The sequence below is a fragment of the Medicago sativa genome, chromosome 1, assembly GCF_051527215.1.
Source record: "Medicago sativa cultivar Bolivia chromosome 1, Bolivia_mono, whole genome shotgun sequence".
NCBI classification, from domain to species: Eukaryota; Viridiplantae; Streptophyta; class Magnoliopsida; order Fabales; family Fabaceae; genus Medicago; species Medicago sativa.
In genome coordinates this window covers 6127523-6148109 of record NC_140749.1, presented here as the reverse complement: position 1 = coordinate 6148109, position 20587 = coordinate 6127523, and the positions used below count along the sequence as shown (strand labels likewise).

The window sequence follows — 20587 nt, the reverse complement described above, 5'->3', positions numbered from 1 at the left end:
TCCAAGAGGGTCAATAAGAGCTGAAATGCTTGTTTGTTGCCTTGCGCACTGTTGGCAACTGGTAGCATGGGAATTCTTGAGAGTACAATAGTACAGTTTTGGAAGAAAAAAAACTGATTAATACGTGAAAATAGTGTTTATCTTACAAATGATGTAAGAAAAAAAAAATCTTTTACAACAAAATCCGTATGGTAGACTACAAACTTTTGCAAGACACTAACTAATGTTCATTTACACACAAGCACACAGGCTAGGAGAGGGGGAAAAAATAGAGGAATTTCCTTCTGTTACTATGTGACAAAAATACTACAATATTTATTATATCAACAAAAATCAATGATTGAATCAAACACAAAAAAGTCCATAGAAACATAACATTAAGGAACATAGATCCTCGACACATTTTCAAGACTTGACAAAAAATACAGTATTTCCTTTTTCTCCTTCTAGTGTTGGTATGGACAGACAAATTTCCAATATAATTTGTCTGGAAATATGTTTTCCAATGCCTCCAAGCAAGCAACTATCTTCCATGCTCAATTATTTGATAACTGTCAGGGAACATTTCAACACACCTCACAAAATGCTCCGTATGCTGTAACTAACTAACTATGGAATCATTTTCAAGATTGGGGTAGTATTGACCCAGACTGATAGAGGTATATACTGTTAGCAACCATTTACATCACCCTGCAGCCAGAAACAAGTCAGAATGTTAGATCAGTCCATCTATAAAAGAAGCTAAGATTGTGTTTGGATAATTAATTAGCATTGAGTTAGACGACAATTAAATAAATTAACGTGTTGATACATATTTGTGTTAAATGGATTCGGAAGAATATAATTTGAAAGCTTGTATGGCGCAAGGCTTGAAGTTGTTTAAATATAAAAATAAACAAGGGTTATTACCTGTACTTAGTTAAATGTTCTTTCTATGTCTTGTGCCTAGGATCACTGTTGTAAGAAATATAGTGAAATCTAAGCCACGACAAATGGCTGATCACGCTAATTATCAAATTCACTTGATTTGAGGCAAAGTATGTGAACGTGGCCTTGCTCTCATCATCGTCTCATCACTGTGTCGAATCCGTTCAGAAAGTTTCCATGGCTTCTGCCACTTCCATTTGAATTGTATTAGCCACTGATGATGGCTCCTTTTCCACCTCCATAGCTTGCCAGAAGCTTGTCCTGCAACTGCTAGTTTTTTCATTGACAATTGCCCAATGGGTACCATCTGCATCAATAACAAATCTCATGCTTAGACCAATGAAAAGACATGACAATTAAAATACTAGTGGAGAATAAATTACCTTTCTACTTTGATCTATAAATGCTGCTGATTCCCTCACTTGGCCATTAGCAATGCCTGGTGTATATTTGCGCTGTTTCGATGCTGGCACAGGATCCGGAGATAAAGGTTCCTTGATGTCGTCTACAGAGTGTTTCAATGAATTTGGAGAGTTTCCCTGTTGAAGTCAAGGGAAGACTAATTAGCTAATGACAATGGAAGCAATATATTGATGACAATTACAATGACTAACACAAGTATAAGATACATGACAAAAAAAAAATCGCAAGAACAATCACAAAATATCAGCTACAAGGAAAATGATGACAATAATAAATCCGACCGAAGGAGATAGTCACTACGAAGATATATGAAATCCGGTAAATAGGGATGTGTAAAATTTTATTTGGACATCTAAAATCTCAGTGGATTGTAGAAATGTTCAAAAATAGCTTTCACAACATTGCGAGTCACAGAAGAAAAAGAAAAATGTCTTTGAGAGACTAGTTTATAGTTGTCATTTCTATGAGGAGACTTATTCACGTTAAGATAGACTTTAGTGAACCACATTTTCAGATATCAAGACAGGGAAACATAATTTCAGTATCCCTAAGGGAAAAATAGTGGAATTCACCCTAAAATTTATAGATAAAAAGTATTTTTGTTTATTTTGATTATGGGTTGACTCTGCTGGTGCAAGACTGTATGGGGTCCTACTTACCTAAGTTGTTACTTTTGATAGTATTATAGATTTATAGTTTCATTCTAGGGCTATATCTGACCTTTTGGAAGACATCACTGCAACCAATTTATTTTCAAATTCTTAGTTTATTTTCTTTTGAATTTTAAGACAGGATCTTACCGAAACTGGCTTGGCCAATGTGGTTGCATCATCTAGCTCTCTCACTTTTAGTTCCTTCTCAACTTCCTTCCTCTTGATCTCGCTTTGCCGTAGTAGACCTACAAGTTCCCTGATTTGATCTTTCATTTCTCTTATCTCCATATCCTTCTCCCACATTTGACACCTGTAGTTTAACATTTCATACATCAAATTTAACAGTATATAAAATAATTTATACATGTGCATCTTGATGTCCTTTCCCTCTATATCTCTACTTTATTTTATTTACTAGAAAAGTAGACAAAATATCATCAATCACTGTTCTATATTTTTCGTGAATTTCTAAACTTCCTATGAATAAAATAAATGGTTTGTTGAATTGAATCGGATATGCAAATTAAAACATTCAAATTTTTAGCACTTAGACTAATGCACATTTATCGTGTCCAAAGAAAAAGACCAGGAGAAAAAATTTAAATATCTGGTGGCTAAACAAAGCACCTAGTGTCCGCAAGAGAGTTGAACATATATTGAAGCAAAATTTTGGCTTCTCCCATTGAGCGCAACTGGTTCCAGTGTCCACGATTAGTGAAGGCCCGTTCTCGTTCTTCTGCCTCAGATAGTTGAGAAGCCATTGCCACAAGTGAATTAGATGATATGCTCAGCATGTTCTCCAGTGAAGCTATTCTGGCCATTCTTGCATTTAGTGACATGGATAATGCTCTGAGAGAAGTTAAAAGCGAGCAGAAAGCAAGAGAGGTGTTATTATTTTATATTGCACGTGCTAATATTTGAAAGAACCGATATTTTCAAAAGCTGAAGAGGTAGGCATTTGCAAAAAAAATTATGTAATGCAGACCTAGCAAATCCGTTCTTCCCTTTTGGAGGACTAAGACCACTGGCAGCAAATTCATTTACTTGTTTCAGCATGGCTAACTCCTCTCCAAGTGCAGCCCGCCTGAAGATTGTGGCACAGTGTTAAAGATTACGATACACTTAAATCAGTAAGAAACATAGATTAGGAATATGTGCTGCATACACTTGGCTCTGCTTCTCATACTCAAAACGAACTTCATGCTCTTTTACCATGACTTCTAGCTCGTGATCAACCCACCGTTGCAAGGACTTCTCATTGCTCTAAAGAATAAACTCAATAAGTCGCTTACTTAAAAGATATTCTGAAAATCAAGAGTCTTCGAAGAGAAAGAAAAGTTTGTTACCTGTTTAGTTGTTCCACTCCCATTCATTGTAACTACAACATAAAAGACAATTACAATATTAAAATTGGGAGATTAAATGCACTGAAACCCTCATGGTTTATTCACTAAAAGAGGGTTTCCACTTTCCGGTACGCATTTAAAAAAAATAAAAATCATCCTTAGCTTAAAAAACTTGAAAGAATTATTATTTATTAAACAAGTCATACCTGATGCATCTCGGCTAGAAGATTTACGAGCTTCTAACAATTCCTTTAACTTCTTGGTGGCCATTGCAGCTTCCTCAGTTTTTCTCTGAAGAACCTGAATAAATATTCAGTTATTTATAATTATTTACAAGGACAATTATCAGTCCTAACCAAAAAATAATATTGGCGCCAGTTGTTTCTCTAAACCATTCATTCTTTTTCTAAAGAATTATTCATGTTGTGTACAGAAAACAGACGTATTGACAACATGTCATTTTAATTTGGCTTCTCCAAATTACATCATAAAATAATGTTTTATTTAGCTCTAAGAAAAAGATGTATCTGATAATACTCTCAGAGGCACGATTTAGCTTTATGCATGAGTGAATATTATCTCTAAAAGAACATATGAATAACGAATCGAAGGTATAGCATGCATGCATGCATCCTCTCTAAATTAATATTTTGCACATATCTGAAAAATATACTCTTCTGGATTACAAAAGCAACCGTTGCTGAAAATGGAGAACAATTGCATTCCTTACATGAGTACATGTTAAATGGAAGTATAAGAAATAGAACTTATAGTAACTCAAATTTTCCAACGGTATATAGTTCAATCCCCAATGACTTGTACAATATATATTGAGAAGTATGTAAGACAAAAAATATTAAGTAGAATAAGGTTGGCGGTTGCCATCCAACAACTTTAGAATACTCACCATTTTCTGACGCTGATTTAGAGCTTGCAGCTTATGCCTTTCAAATTCGTTTCTTCTTCCTTCTTTCTTTAACTGTTTAGCAAACATATAGTTAATAGAAGGTCAAAGAGCATATATGGCGGGAAGTCAAGTTAATAGTGTGTGGAAGTGTTCAACTAGTCGTGATCAGTTATCACACCGGCCAGCTTCTAATTTTTGCCCAAATTGAGTTGTTTGAAAGCTTTGGAGCACCACATATCATTTAAGTTCAAGCTAAAAGTATTAATTCATGTTTTTTTACATAAATAAATGTTCAACTGATAATGAAGCTCAAGAGCATCATTAACCAATGAAATGAAAAAAATATACAAAAAAGAGGACGCTTAACATACTTGCAGCAGCTCTTTCTCTCTAGAGGCCTTCCACTGCCGAAATTGTTCTGCCTCTTGTTTTATCCTTTGTTGCAATTGTACCTGGCAACAGTATTCAATTTAGAACGTAGAACGAGTATATTGAGAACTCTAGATTTGACAAAGTACAACAATCAACCTTTTGGGCTTTTATAGATTGTATTTCATCTTGAAGGCGCTTTGCTGCTTCATCACTTTTTTGCTTTTGCTTTAGAAGCTGAACCTGGCTATCTTGTTTCTTCTTCATATCCAGAATCTAGCATTCATATATTTTGAAAAGCTTTTAGTAATTAAGAATTGAACTGATGCGAATCAAGTAAACGGAAGAACAAACTGAAATGAAAAACACTATTTCACCTGGGCTTCGAGTGCTTTTAATTTTTGGGCATGGATATCCTCTGATTTGTGTGTTTGCCCGTCAGAACCAGCAGCAAGATTTTCAACTTCAGCCAAAAGACGGTCTCTATCTTGCTGCATCACAAATGAGGTGTATATATGTATATGAATTTTCTGTTCTTAAAAAAAAAATGAATATGAATTTTCTGTAAGAGAAAAATAACTTTGCAGAATTTCTATTGAACCTGGACAGTTCTCTTCTCATCCTCAAGTTCCATGATCTTCCTTCCAAAGTGCTGCTTGAGTGTTTCAGGATCAGATGATCCAAAAAGCTTCATCTCAGACTGTATGGACATCAATCCGAATACGCATGTTAATAAAATGAGGGAAGAAAACCACTTGATGTTTTCATCATTATTTTTTATTTTGGTGTCGTTTTATTGATTATATCCCTTGCGATAAATAATATAATTATTTTCAGATCAGCTTTATAGTCATGTGTTTACTATAAATTAGTCAGACGCATGCAGAATACTGCCATTTTGTAAGCTAAAGCGAAGAATACCACCCATGGTGCGTTGATTTAAAGGGTTATTAGGCATAATATGTCATGAACGTGTTCAATTATTCATATGCATTAAAACAACCTCTTTCTGCTCCAAGCGTTTATTCAATTCATGTAACTCTCTATCCATACTGTTTTGAAGAAGTGTATGCTCCCACTCTTTCGCTACTTCTTCAATTTCCCTTGAATCCCCTGCTAAAATTGGTAATTGTAACCATGAGTCATAGAAGTTTTGAGAATTATACTTGACTAAATTTAAGACATGGCAGATAAAGTAAGGCACACATTTAGAATTAGCATTAATAACAGATTATTAAATCCAGATCAAAAAAGAGTCTTACCCGTTGCTTCACTCATTGGATAATCGGGGGCTGTGAAAGGTAAGCCCCTTTTAAGTCCATCAGTCTTTACATTGTACATGCTACAGTCCTGAAAAAATGAAGGTTTGAAACTTAAATTTACAGCCTTGCAGCATATCCTGAACTCACTTTCACTAATGTTTATGATGATAATAATGGAAATCACTTCATGTAGTGGAGCCCAAATACCAAAATAAAAAGCACATATCTAGGCACTGAAAATTTGAGAAAATATTAATTCATCCAAAGAAGATTATCAGCAGATGAATGAGACGCTTACATAAGCATCCTTTTCACTTTGTACTGCACCAGAGCACCTACTACGATATTCATGAAGTTCGCGGCAAAGATCCTCATTAGCTGCTTCAAGCCAAGAAATTCTTTCCTTGAGGACCTACATAGCCAGTGACAAAACGGTTATATATCGGTTATATATTATCATAAAATTATAACCATATCAATATATGCAATTGATGTGAATCAAATTGTTTTACAAGTTCTGTAAATAGAGGCCCAATTACATTTGAGGTTAGGATGCTATTTCTAAAATCACAAAATACACATTGATTAATTTTCAACTGTGCAACAAAATGATATCGATTCTGTGTGACCACTTACCTATTACAGGAAAATATTAAAAGCAACGAAGACTTCAAAAATAGAAACTAAATACCTGAACTTCATCGGAAGAGCCACCAGAACGAGCACAAAGTTCTGCTTGCAAATTCTCTAGTTGTTGTCGCATTTTAATCATCTCATTGGACATCGGATCTCTATTGACCTGTGGCACAATAAACAAAACATGAGCGTCAATGTCTATAATATTAATACATAGGCAACCAATTATCTCAGTTTTTCCAAATGAATGAAAGGGAACAAAAAACTTATGCAGATACTTACGATAGGCTTATTTCGGATATTGCGTGCACGGTTTGCATACTTCAGAGTGTTAAGGGTTTCCTCGGCATTAATGTCAGCAGGACTTACGCAGGCTGGGATAGAGCAGGAAGATAATAAAATAAAAGCTCCATGAAGATTAGATATGATTTTTGAAGCTAATCATTTGAGGGCCAATAATAGGAGGAAAAATATATAGATTTGGATAGAGGCAAGGAAAACAACCAACCTATCATAACAGTTCTGCTGTTACCACCAAGTGAGTCCTGCAAATCATTTAACTTAACATATAAATTCAAATATCGAAAAAGAAAATAATACTATGTTAAAAAGATCAAAGAAAGAAAAAATGAATAAAAATCCTTCGTACGTTTTTTCCTCTTTTATTTGTTTTATCATCTCAGTACTGATGATTTCTTCTTTCTTATAGAAAAGAGTAGATGTAGTTATCAAGACGAATCATGAATTTTATTGCAGCATGATACAGATGTACATGTGCTTTTTGTGTTGATGAATATTGAGTAATGGGAACTGGTGAGCATGCTAATTTTGCATAATAAGAAGTATTTTTCAACATTGTGATGTGGATGGATATGTGCTGCAAGAAGGATAAACATACATAGAGATCATAAAATCAAACCTGTAAAAGCCTGGTAAGTTTACTATCCCTATAAGGAACATGAACGCCTTCTTTTCTCTTTTTTTCATCTCCGAGTGCACTAATCACGTTGCCAAGTGCTAGTAGGCCTTTGTTAATGTGAACTCCTGTTTGAAAGACGCAATTATTAGGGAATACATCACAATCAAAAGAATGTTTGGAAAGTGAAAGTGAGAAATGTCGTCATCTAACAACCTTCCTTAAAACGTAAACCATCAGAACCCGTTCGTTTAGCTCGTTCTGATCCAGCAAGATCTACCAAGTGCAACTTGGCACAAAGATAGTCTTCATTCATGGTATCATTTAAACTGGTCTCACTAGGATTGTTGAGCTTCCGCATCTGCTCTAATGTGATGGTGAAGATGGCATGGGAACGACTAGTTGGACAAAGGATAGAACAAAAATAAGAGACAGAAAGGAACTCTAGCGAAATAAACAAAACTAGCTAATTAATGAAAGGTTTTAGTTTAATAATATTTTTTAGCATATTTATCCAAAACTAGTTAATCAAACCAAAAATAGGAAGAAAAAGCATATCGTGAATAAAAATGAAATTATGCAGTTGAAAGTAGAAAAGGAAAATAGATAAGCAACCTGGATTGGTTGTTCATATTAGTGCTCCCAGTTGCTCTACTCAATGATCCTTGTTCTAGGCAAGCCGACATTTCTTTTAATGTCGCAACACTGACTTCAGTAGATCCTGCTAGAGTAATGACGCCATTTGAAGCCTCGCGAATTTGTATAGGTGGTTTACCAGGAATAGTCACTTTCCCTGTATGTCCATTTGTAGTATCTGGTTTGCTAATAAAGGACGGGTCCAGCAAATCTCTTACTTCTTCTTTAAGAATCTTTTAGCAAATAAAATTTGTTGTTAGATGCTTAATCGAAACAACTTCACAAATACAGAATTTATTAGTTTTACATATTAAAGCACAATTATATTTTCAAAACAATGGCTGTATGCTGTAACAAAGTTAACAACGGACCTCGATAAAGGACACATGCAGCTGAAATTCAATCTGATTCTTTAAGGTCTCAATTTTACTAAACAAGGAACTCATAACTTGGGGTACTATTCCTGCTTGATAACCATCTTTAGAGCCAGTGCCCATTGTGTATGTTTTCCCAGAACCTGTCTGCAATAGAGTGAAAATGTCATGTACCAAAGATAAATAGCTGCAGTAGCATGTAGAGCTTATGTACTGGTATAAGCACATGTAGACGGTTTGAGAGAGCTTATGAAAACAGCTTATGACACGTGCATAAGCTGTTTTCAATTTATTTCCATAAGTTATCCAAGATAGCTTATGAAAACAACTTATAGTTTACATGAAAACAATTTAGCTTTTATTTTATCTGTTATAAAAGTGGCTTATACATAAGCACTTATTTAAGTTGTTTACTCAAACAGGACCTGCAGTAACTATACCTGACCATATGCGAGAACAGTGGCATTATATCCTTGGAACAAACCACCAACAAGGGAAGAAACACATTCATCAAACATGGCAGATGAGGGTGAGCCAGTGCTCCCATAAACATGATCAAATGTAAAGGAATGAGCACCAATTTGCACCTGTATCATAGTAAACATTAATATATAATTCAACCCAAATTTTTCAGGTACTTAATGATATAATATCATGACAAAGCTATTTCAGAGGGAAGAAAACTTGTTTGGAAGGAATATGAGTTTAAGGATATCATTCATTTACCAATCACTTGGCATGTAAGATTTTGCTAAATTGTAAACATTACCATAAAAATTCACAAATCATTTCAATTCAACTGAAATGAATTTCTTTTCCCAATTTTAAGTTGAAGCATTCCAAACACTTCACTAATATGTGCTCTCAAGCCAACAATTACCCAAACCAACCCAACCAAAAATATAATATAGTCAAGGTCTATTTCAATTGGCTTATTTGAGCTAATCTACTGAAATATAGAGACTGTTTGAGAGAGCTTATGACATGTCCATGACCATAAGTTGTTTTCAGCTTATTTTCATAAGCTCCTAAGAATAGCTTATGAAAACAGCTTATAGCTTATATGAAAACATTTAACATTATTTATTCTTCCTTTTTTTATATAAAAACAGTTTATGCATAAGCTCTTATATGATGAGCAATTATGCTATAAGCGCTTAATTAAGCTGATTTTCCAAACATGACCTCAAAATATCCCAATCAATCTATGACCAAAAAAGTTAACATCCAAATCAAGTAAGCATCATCATCAGATCACAAAAAACAATTCCATATTGAGAACCAATCTTCTTCAATTACACAATCAATCATGGATCCAGATCTCCCTTAGATTCACCAATCAAAATCTATATCAAAAGCATAATCATCATCACATTGTTGATAGAAAATGCACCTGAGGCTTCCCTGAAACAACAGTTACACAATCTTTACAACCTTGAAGCTTCTCATCATTGATTAACGGTCTCACATGAACCGCAACTTTCACACAACAATCTTCACCTGCTTCCATCACGAAGAAGCAAAATCACTTTACACACAGACAATGTGAGTGCGAGGTTCTTGGATCAGATACCGAGTTTTTCAAAACAAAAAAAAAAAAACAATGTGAGTGAGAGAGAGTGTGAATTGTGAAGAGAAGATCAATAAGCATGTAGAATATTGGTTTTTCTTCTCATTGTTGTTGGAATAACTGTGGGAGTAAGAGAGAGAGTAGATATAGTTGAAGGAGGAGAGAGAAAGAGAGAGGGTAATTATGGAAATAAAATGTAAGGAACTAACTGTAAGGACAACAACCACTATTTTATTATTTTTATTTTTTTCTTTTCTTTGGCTTCACTGTAATGTTAATGTACTTTTACAGATGGTTGCGTGCTCTTACTCTTTTACCACTTTCTTTCCTTAATTGCCCCTACCCGTTTTCACAACAGTTAGTTATGTTCTTCTCTGGTAAAGGTCGCTTTCAACAACCGAAACCCGCGGTAATTAATCATTTTAACAAATTATATTACACACATTTTTTCATATTAGATCAAAATTCACATGTAGGTCAATGTTGGTTGAAAATATAAAATCTCATATCAATTAGAATTGTAAATAAAGCGTTACAAGATACACCTAGTAGAAACAATTTTAAATTTATATCACTATTTTTTTCTTTTATGCTCGTGTTAGTGTTTTGTGATGGGTATGTTAGATATTTTCTTTGGAGAGAATGGGAGTATTGGGACAATGAGTTGATTGGTATAGGCTATATGTAATATCAATTTTACTGTGTTATTTTGTGGTTGTCATTAATCAGCGTTCATGATTTTTTATTCACTTTGAAGTTTTTATGTTATACACTCGTGTTCTTTTATTTTTCTATATGTCTCTTTTTTCAGACATACATCTCATCGAATTTGAGTGAAAGAAACTAAAATGATAGATACGAATATGTTAGATGATATGGGTGAAAACGTCTGTCTTTAGCTCTAAAAAAAGTGTTTTAACACTCCTCTTATACAAACAATTTTTATTTAATTTTTTTTTTTACTTTTTAAATCATGTTAATATATACCAAAACTAAAAGTTATGTATTAAAAATTGTGCTAATTTATTTCTTAAAAAGTTGAAACATAATTTTTCTTAATAAAAAAAAATATTTGATTTGATATTTATAAAATTCATAACATGCACTTGTTAGCATAACCCTTGTTAATGTTACTTTTTTTTTTACAAAAATAGTTAATGTACTCTTCAGTCACTATTATAAACAAAAATCTACAATTTAGATTCATTTATTAAATAATGTATGTGTTATAGAATTAACATCAAATACATCACTAATTAAATGAATCTAAAATATAGATTTTTACTTATAGTGACCGGATAGTGAATGGAATAAGGTTTCGAACTATTGACCTCTTTTAACTTTCCACTTCATCAACCTATCTCCTAAGTCTGGATCATTTATAAATTTGGTAATAATAACTCATGCATGCATGTGAATATTTAGAGATGATTCGTAAATGTTCTTGGTACTTTGAATTGAATAGACAATTTATGTGTTTCACATGGATGATATTTAAGAAAGAAAAATTTGTATAATAAGAAACTTCACCTAATTATAAGTATTTTATCAAGCTAAATGGAAAAGGTAAAAGGGGGTGGCAAAGGTGTTGAATTGGAGGTGAAGAATGAGTTGTGAAAATGGAATGTAATCTAGTTGGAATATAGATTAGAGAAAGAAGGTAGCAAAGAAAGAAAAAAAGGAACCAAACCACACAGCGACAGCGCACAAACCACGTGAATAGGAACTGGATTCAGTGTCATTATCACACACGTTCACACTTCACAATATGTCATACCAATGATACCATTTTTGCTTCAACGACACAGCCCTCGGATATGTCTGAGATATTGTAACCCCTATATTTGCCATGCACGCATTTAAGGTTCATAGTATCACTTTGTGCCACCTAAAATCAACTTTAGATTCATTGTTTGTGTTTCATAGTCAGGAAGCTTAATTTAATTTAAAATACGGTGAGTATTGTTAACTTTTTACTAATAACTCTCTAGTTGTATATGTATAATATGTATAAGAACATCTCTACAATGCAACAAAAATCAAGAAATTAGTGTTTACATTTAGTTAGTTTTTTTTCCAAGTAGTTTAGTTGAATAAGTGGATTGTTCAGGGTTCGAATTCTGACTCCTGCATATATTATATAGTGTTACAGAGACAATTTACATTCAATTAGTTAATAATAGATTTTCTTTTTTAAATTATCTTTCAATTATTATAAATAATATATCATCTTTTAATTTTCTTCATTTAGTTAAAAAAAATTGTCAAAAAACAACTAATGTATCTTTCCCTCAAAAAAACTAATGTATCTTATAATTTAGAAAGAGCCCTTTTTTAGGTGAATTTAGAAAGAGCCTTGTTGTAATGGACAAAAAAAATTAGAAAAATTAATATCTTACATATAGAGACGGAAATACTAGTAGATAGGTAAAAAGATACATACGTATAAATTTTAAAATTAGATATAAAAATAAAAACTTGAGGCAACAAATTTTTTGAGTGAGACAAGATATAAACTTATATTTGTTTTTACTCAAAACAAATCAAATTGGTATTTAATTAAGTCAATAAAATATATCTACTTAATATATGTAAGAATTTTCTTTTGAGACGAATGTATAAGAAAATTTATATGTGTAAGAATGGGACCTTTCTCATAAATATTTCATAATGGAATTTAGATAACATTTTATATGTCACATGCAATCTTATTACATATGATGGGACACTTATGACTTTTAAAACCATTTAACAAATTTGTTGTGACCTTCATCTAAGGGTTTAGTAAGTTGTTTATTCCTTAATCAGCACAATATATGTCAATAATTCTAAGCAATGATTTAGACATGCAAAACGAAAGTGTTGTTTTTGTTTGAACTACATATATTAGGAAGCCAATCAAATCAGCTATGTTGAGGCCACTCCTAACTCATCATCATTATTATTTGTTCTTATATAAAATTGTTGGGGAGAGAGAAATAAGAATGTGAGAAGAAAATAAACTACTATCAAAAAATGAAAAGAAAGAGGGTAAGGGTGTGATAACATAGGATCAGTTATTAAATTTAAGGAGGAAAGATCCCATTCATACGGCACATATTTAAAAATGAACAGAATATTAGAAAAGGGAGAAACAATTTGGGTTTGGGTGGTAAGTGGTAACACAAACATAAACACAATAGTCAATCTAGCACCAGAAATAAGCAAATGTTAACTTGTGCCTTTAAGGGTACATGAAACTTATTATAAAAATATACGTATTAAAAGTTGTGTAGTCAACTTCTTAAAAGTTAAAATACTATGTTTTCCAATGCAAAGTTACTCTTTTTGAGTTCTTTAACATGTATCCTTAAGGCACAAGTTAACATGACCCTTACAAATATAATTGGGTGAAAGATAGGAAGGAAGTAAATGGAATAAAAGAAAATAAAGTGGGTAGAGCCCCACCTGGCCTGGCCTCCCACTGGACATATCTAGCTGGTTGGACCTTAACTTCACATGGAATTTAGCTTCTCTAATATGGCGGGGCCTATACCTAGCTAGGTCAAAATTTGGAGGTCCCCTAGTAAAATTTGTAGAGTCTATTTAAGGTTGTTTATCTTCAGAAACTTTTGATTACTCACAAGAATTTTGGACATAATTTGGACACATTCACAAAAATAAGAAAATATAGTAAGAGAATATAGTAAGTACATGTTTGGTTCTACGTTTGAAACCCTCAAACCAGGGGCGTAGCCCTTCATATGGGAGGGGTAGCCTTGGCTACCCCAAAAAAAATATTATTCTTGAATTAGTCGGTGTGTATTTATATCCGGCTACCCTAAATAATAAATATTGAGCTAACCTCAAACAAAATTAGTTGCAAAAGTTAGCATAAATAATAAAGTAAAAAAACTAATACAAAATTGATAGATTTATTTGTATGGTTTGATACTTTCGGTCTCAATAACAACAATAGAGAAACCTTTTTCAACAATAAAAATTATCAAGACAATAGTCATAGACAAATTAAATGGACAATGAGTTTCTTGCAAATAACTTATTTATTTATATTTGAAAAGACATTATTAATCTATTATTAAACAGACAGTTGATGAAATTAGGTTCTTCAAATGCATTTTGCCCAACATTTTAAAATAGCGATTTTTATGTTAAGTTTTTAAGATTTGTTAATTTTAGTCCTTAATTTTTTGTTAGAGATTAAATTCAAGACTAAAAACACTTTTTTTGTAAAATTTTAAAAAACTGAGTAAAAATTGAATAATTTTTTTAAGGACTAAACCTAAAAAATTATAATTTATGGGACTAAAAATATATTTTATCCTTAAATTTAATACGTCTGTTTTCAAAAAAATCCTTCTTTATAGTTGGCCCCTGTATAAATTTTTCGCGAGCTTCGACGCTGCCTCAAACCTGCGTTTACTTTTTAAAACGCGGTTTCACCAAAAAGTTTGGTGTTTGGATACCTGCAAAAGCAATTAAGTCAATCGTGAAAACAGTCCCAAACGCAGGTTTATAAGAAGCCACAAATTGAAGCTTCTGCGGCAACAGAGAATCGATTCCAGGGTTTTAATGTTTGATGACAGATTTAGGCTCCGTTTGTTTAAGCTTTTTTTTCAAAAAAATCTATTTTTTTCCTTAAAAAAATCACTTTTTTCTTTTTTAAGTGTTTGTTTAGGATTTTTAGAAAAATCATTTTATCAAAAAAAATCTATTTTGATCCTAAAATGAAAAGCTATTAAGATTAGCTTTTCTCAAAATCTATTTTTTTCAACAACAAGGAGATAACACATGTACATGTTAAAACTCATTTTTTTTTAAAAAAAAATAGATTTTTATGGGTAGTAGGCAAACGAAAATAGCTTTAAATTTTTTTAAAAATCTCTAAAAAAAAATCTCTAGATTCTTTTAACCCAAAATCTATTTTTTTTTAAAGCTGAAACAAACGCACCCTTACTTACCATATTACCCTTCTCCAATTTCCTACACATATTTTGCTTCAGTACTTACCATTTTTTCTTCGTGAATGTTAAAGATGAACAAAGAGAAGATGGGAAAAAAAACTTATAAAAAAAACAATAATAAACTTTTCCAATGTCTGCCGACTGCCGCTTGCAGTGCCTTGGCCGTAGGTTGAAGACAACAATTGGGTTTTCTATTATTTAACTCTTTGGCGGTGTTATTATGGGCTTTCTATTATTTATGTTTCTTTTGTTAAATTAACTTTCTTCAACAAAAAAAAATTAATGAAAAAGAAATAAAATAATGTGAAAAAAAGGGTTATAATTTATATTGAAGTTGAAATTCATTTATAATTTTAGATAAGTTGAAATATTTACTTTTTGTCAAAAAAAAATAAGTTGAAATATTTATCTAAAAAGAAAACGAAAATTTAGTTAAATACAATTAAAAGGGTAATTTGGTCATTTAATGTTCAAAATCAATTTTGATTCAAACTATCCAAACAACACCAACTCATAAGAATCACTTTTAAATAAGTGCATCCAAACATAATCAATTCACATCCAACTCACTTTTAAGCAAAATCAATTCTCTCAAACTCAATTCTATCAAAATCAATTCTCGTCACCGCTATACCAAACACACACTAAGAGAAAATAATTAATTTTTTTAGGGAAGAAAATAATTAGATTATAAATATTTTTTAAATAATTAAATTATATATATTTTTAACTTGTACCAATTCAAGTTTTTTTCGTTTAACTTTTGTTTGCATTTTATTGTAAAACGTTTTGTATCGTCAACTAATTACGATCATTATCGCTTACATTTATATGTGTAATTTTAGAGGTAGATTAAAGTTAAACATTTTATATGATCGAATGATTATGATGGGTTAACAATGTAATTTTTTTATACCGACAGTATTTATGAATTAAATCTATTATAACATATGTTATTATATCCTCTTCATTTTTCTTGTCTGTAAAATGGAGTGACAAACACCACATAAAATTTACACACAATTGTGATGTCTCGAGTTTGAACTTGAATAAAGGTGTTTAATTTAACAATATCAATGTTATCAACTGAGTTAACTTTATAGACATATGTTCTCCATTTCTAAAATAAATGAAAAGTTTCATTATTAATTTTGAAATGTATAAAGATCAAATTATTTCACCACTTTTAGAAATGTGGATCTCTATGCACATTCATATGCTCAAAATATTATTTATAATTCATTAATTAGAGAAGTGTTCCATTTGTTTGAGTCTTTGAAAAACAAGGAGGATCTCAACATTAATAAATCTTTAACAAGACAAAAATTGGTTTAAAGTCATTTTGAACTAATTCAAAAAGGCTAATGTACTAAAGTATTATATGAGGTTTGCATCCATGTCACAAAATTTTGGAGTGCTTCTCACATTTGTATAATATTATGTGAGAAAAAAATAGAGAGACATTTGCATAATAGGAAAATGATTTGTTAGTAAATAACTATAAACTTGGTTATTGGTTATTTCCTGTGCGCTCTCTCCGATAAGTCGATTTTAGTTTTGTCTATCTGAGTTCTCTCTTTCATTCTCTTTATTGAGAGTTGGTTTTAGGTTAATATTTTTTATTTGAAATCACCCTTCTTCATCTTTTTCTTTTTATTTTAATCTAAATAAATGATTTTTACGTAGATCTAGGCTTTTTTTTCTTTGTGATTTCGTCATGTGAGTGTGTGTTCTGTGTTGTTTGTCGTCTTGTGTGTTGTTTAATTTTTTGTCTAGTTGTAGTGTTCATTTGGTTCCTGTTGAAAGATCGGTTGTTCAATCATGGATTTGGACGTCGACGTTGTAAATCAGGCATGAGTATTTTGATCACTTTATTTGTAGGCATTTTTCCGTTGTATGCTATTGACTTTGATATTGCAAGTTTGTTTGGAGATTCATCATTTATGTTTTTAACAATCTTGAATTATGTACTCTATCAATTTGAATGAATCAATATCGTTTTGTTTTTGTCAACAAAAAATAATAATAAACTTGGTAACTTGAGCTTAAAATTATATCTTATCTGTTAGAATCAGAAATAGTCGTCATGTACGAAAAAACCTAGATGATGAAATGTTGTGTGAGCATTGATGTGTTGGGATGCAATTTCGAACTCGCAACTTCTTCAATCTCAATATTTTATGAGTCTCGTTGGAAAAAAAATTAAGGGAAAAAAAGAACATCACAATTAATCTACTATTTGAATTATCATTAGAAAATTTAGATGATGAAATGTTGTGTGAGTGTTGATATGCAGGATGCAATTTTGAATTCCAACTTCTTTGGTCTTTATACTTAATGTTTGTGAGTCTCGTTGGAGAGGTTTTTTTTTTCTTTTCAATAGTTTAGTGATTAGAAATTCACCTCTTAAAAATGAATAAGTGGGGTATTTAGGGTTCGAACCTCGATCATTGTATATATTATGCAATATCGTCTCTATCAACTGAATTAAGTTCATGGAGACACGTCGAAGAGGTCGTAAAGGGAAAAAACATCGCAATCAATCTACTATTTGAATTATCGTAAATTATTTTTAAAAGAAAAAACAAAAACACATGTCTTTGCACTTCATGATTGCTTGCACATATATACACTTTGCTGAATCCACATTTTTCCACTCTACCTTCTAGATTAAGTCTTTTCATGTGTTCTCCCTAAAACTATACCCTTTGACATCCTAATCTGTCTCCCTAAAAATAATTTCAACATGTCCATATTTGGATGCAAACTAGTTTTTTCATTCAGATTCGATACAAAGCCGGTGGAAATTAAGATCGTTTGAAAAAACTGATCAAAGTAGTTGCAAAGGGGCCACTCATGGGATCACAAGGGGAAGATGGGTGGTGACTTGTGAGTGCAGTTTGATGGAATATATTGAATGTATGTGTACTATGTCCATGTGCCTACAGATTTCTGAAGTTGCACCTATATAGACTTTAGAGTTGGAGCGTGACAAAAAATTGATTAGTAGGCCATAATTGCAATACATTTTCCTCAATATATAACTGTTATGTACTCATTTGTGGATATACATCGTTAAAACTAAAGCATGTGAGGAGAGTTCAACTCAAAATATTAGTATATCACATGAAGGAGTCTTATGGTTTAAATATAGGATATATATGTACATATATACCCAATATGTGAAACCCCTAACCAAGGTTGATCCTAAGATTTTTGGCGTATTTGGCGAAACAATAAAATTGTGCCCTTTTAATTATCTATACTATATATAAAGAAAACTACCCCTTTTAGCACGCTTTTGGGTTTGAATTTTCTTTCCAAAAATACCATTAATTTTAAATACAAATAGTCAATTATAAAATAACACGTGGATTAGTAATTCATGTCACTAATCGTCCCCGTTAACCCTTTTTTACCACCGTTAACCACATAGATCAAACTCACAAAGAGTTTAAAAATTATATTTGCATTCTTTATGTCTCTTCTCATGAATTCAAATCGATCCAGAATTCATCATAGTAATTATGGGTATTCGTTCGCAATCCAAAATTGATCATATTAATATTAATTGTGTGAAATTTATGTTTTTCCTGCTTTATTTGCAAGGTTAGTAGATTACTATTGTTAGAAGAATGAATAAATGGGAATTTGAGATGATCACTTATGCAAAAAAAAAAAATTGAACTTTATGTTTTTTTCCTGCTTTATTTCTCGCGAGTCTATGAGTTTTTTTAATTTTTTTTAAACAAAAATAATGGCCGTAAAAGTTCAAACTAAACAAAATTTGAATCCTCTAAAAAAAGATTAGTAACAAACATGAGCAAAAAATAATGTTAAAGATTGGACTTTAAATCCTATAAAAAAAATTAGTAACAAACGTAAGCAAAAAAAAATGTTAAAGATTGGACTTTAAATCCTCTAAAAAAAGATTAGGACTCAAAATATTTTTGAAAAAGATTTGTTAGCACTATATCTATACTATATATAATACTATATATATAAAAAACTACCCATTTCAGCACTTTTGGGTTGGATTTTTCTTTTCGAAAATACCCTTAATTTTCAATACAAATAACACATGTAACAAATAAATAAGAATAAATTTAAATATTAAAATAAATGTAACAAACGTGAGCAAAAAAAATGTTAAAGATTGGACTTTAAATCCTTGAAAAAAAATATTAGTAACAAACGTGAGCAAAAAATAGTGTTAAAGATGACCTTTAAATCCTCTAAAAAAAAGATTGGTAACAAACGTGAGTAAAAAATAATGTTAAAGATTGGATTTTAAATCCTCTAAAAAAAGATTAGGACTCAAAATATTTTAGGAAAAGATTTGTGTGCTAATACCAAAGTCCTACGTTTGGTACAAAATATGCGATCAATGAATGATCTTGAATTTGCACAATTTCTTATGAGAATTGGTGACAATGTTGAACCTACCAAACCCAATGATATGGTGAGGATACCTCCTCAAATCGCATTACCATGGGAAGGAGAACAGTCAATACAAACTCTTATTGATCATATTTTTCCATAATTAGATTTGCATGGATGGGATTCATCGTATATGGTCGAAAGAGCCATAATTATACCTACAAATGATGATGTTCAGAAATCGAATGACATAATTATCAATCAGTTTCCAGGAGAAGAACATAATTTGTTGTCATTTAACGAAGTTGAAGGGGATACTCATAACTTACATTAGTATGAATTCTTAAACTCAATTGCTCAAGGAAGTATCCCTCCACATATTTTAAAGGTAAAAAAAGGTGCACCTTTGATGTTGTTGAGAAACATAGACCCTAGATATGACCTGTGTAATAAGACACGGTTGTTATGTCATGACTTATTTAAGAATATGTTGGATGTGGAAATCCTAACATGAAGCAATGCTGGAAAAAGAGCATTCTTGCCCAGGATTAAATTAAAAACAAATGCGAGTTCAGGACTTCCCTTTGTGCTATTACCAAGATTAAGTTTTGTTATTACCATAAATAAGTTACAAGGGCAGACCATTCTCAATGTCGGAATCTATCTTCCACAACATGTTTTCAGCCATGGTCAATTATATGTAGCTTTATTAAGAGGAGTTTCTCAAAATTCAACAAAAGTTCTCATTAAAGAAGAGAAAATAGAAGGAGAAGATGGAGACTTACGAAAAATATAGTTTTTAAAGATATTCTTTTATCGCAATCGTAGCAATGTTTCATTTACATAACATGTCATTTATACATTTATGTTATGATGTTACTAATTACTATTAGAATAAACAATAAATGATCATTATTTTATCAGGCAAACTAAAATATGTTGAATTCATAAATAATTTTGTTATATGCCTTAACAATATTTTGTTTACAAATCAATATATCAATAATTTCCATCAATATTTTAAAATATAATAAATCTAATCAAAATTATATAAACAAACATAATAAAATAATCACATGCGTTAGCGCAGTAGAAAGAGCGGACAGACGGGCACGATAGTGCCCGTCTTTCCGCTAGTTGCAATAGTTTTCTTCTTACATTTTTTTTTGCAAAAGATTCATTTATAATCAAAGTTTTTTAAAAATATATTTTCAATATAATTAA

At 31.5% G+C, this 20587-nt stretch overlaps 1 protein-coding gene across 2 annotated transcripts; it reads right to left on the bottom strand.

The window, feature by feature from the left end:
• Positions 1–96: 96 nt before the first annotated feature.
• LOC146952073 (kinesin-like protein KIN-4A) lies at positions 97–10137 on the bottom strand. 2 transcript variants are annotated; one of them, XM_085757946.1, is made up of 26 exons: positions 9843–10137; positions 8890–9036; positions 8447–8596; positions 8055–8308; positions 7656–7837; positions 7443–7567; positions 7032–7068; positions 6806–6897; positions 6579–6686; positions 6186–6299; positions 5888–5975; positions 5629–5741; positions 5227–5325; positions 5003–5116; positions 4785–4901; positions 4628–4708; positions 4257–4328; positions 3556–3649; positions 3350–3381; positions 3169–3266; positions 2989–3087; positions 2631–2852; positions 2151–2313; positions 1311–1466; positions 910–1234; positions 97–690 (listed from the first exon to the last, which is right to left on the bottom strand). In XM_085757946.1, exons 1-25 carry the CDS (start codon positions 9957–9959, stop codon positions 1019–1021), a joined length of 3090 nt encoding a protein of 1029 aa, XP_085614072.1. In that variant the 5' UTR covers positions 9960–10137; the 3' UTR covers positions 97–690; positions 910–1018. The 2 variants fall into 2 exon arrangements, with proteins under 2 accessions (XP_085614072.1, XP_085614077.1); XM_085757951.1 differs by having other exon boundaries at positions 5629–5738.
• Positions 10138–20587: the final 10450 nt, after the last annotated feature.

Bases quoted from the DNA above. Each gene is read 5' to 3' on its own strand.
- LOC146952073 (XM_085757946.1), bottom strand. From the start codon at position 9,959: ATGGAAGCAGGTGAAGATTGTTGTGTGAAAGTTGCGGTTCATGTGAGA. The intron at 3,650-4,256 runs GTGAGTATTCTA...ATATTTATTCAG, and splicing joins TAAATCAGCGTCAGAAAATG to GTTCTTCAGAGAAAAACTGA. The intron at 3,088-3,168 runs GTATGCAGCACA...CACAATCTTCAG, and splicing joins TATGAGAAGCAGAGCCAAGT to GCGGGCTGCACTTGGAGAGG.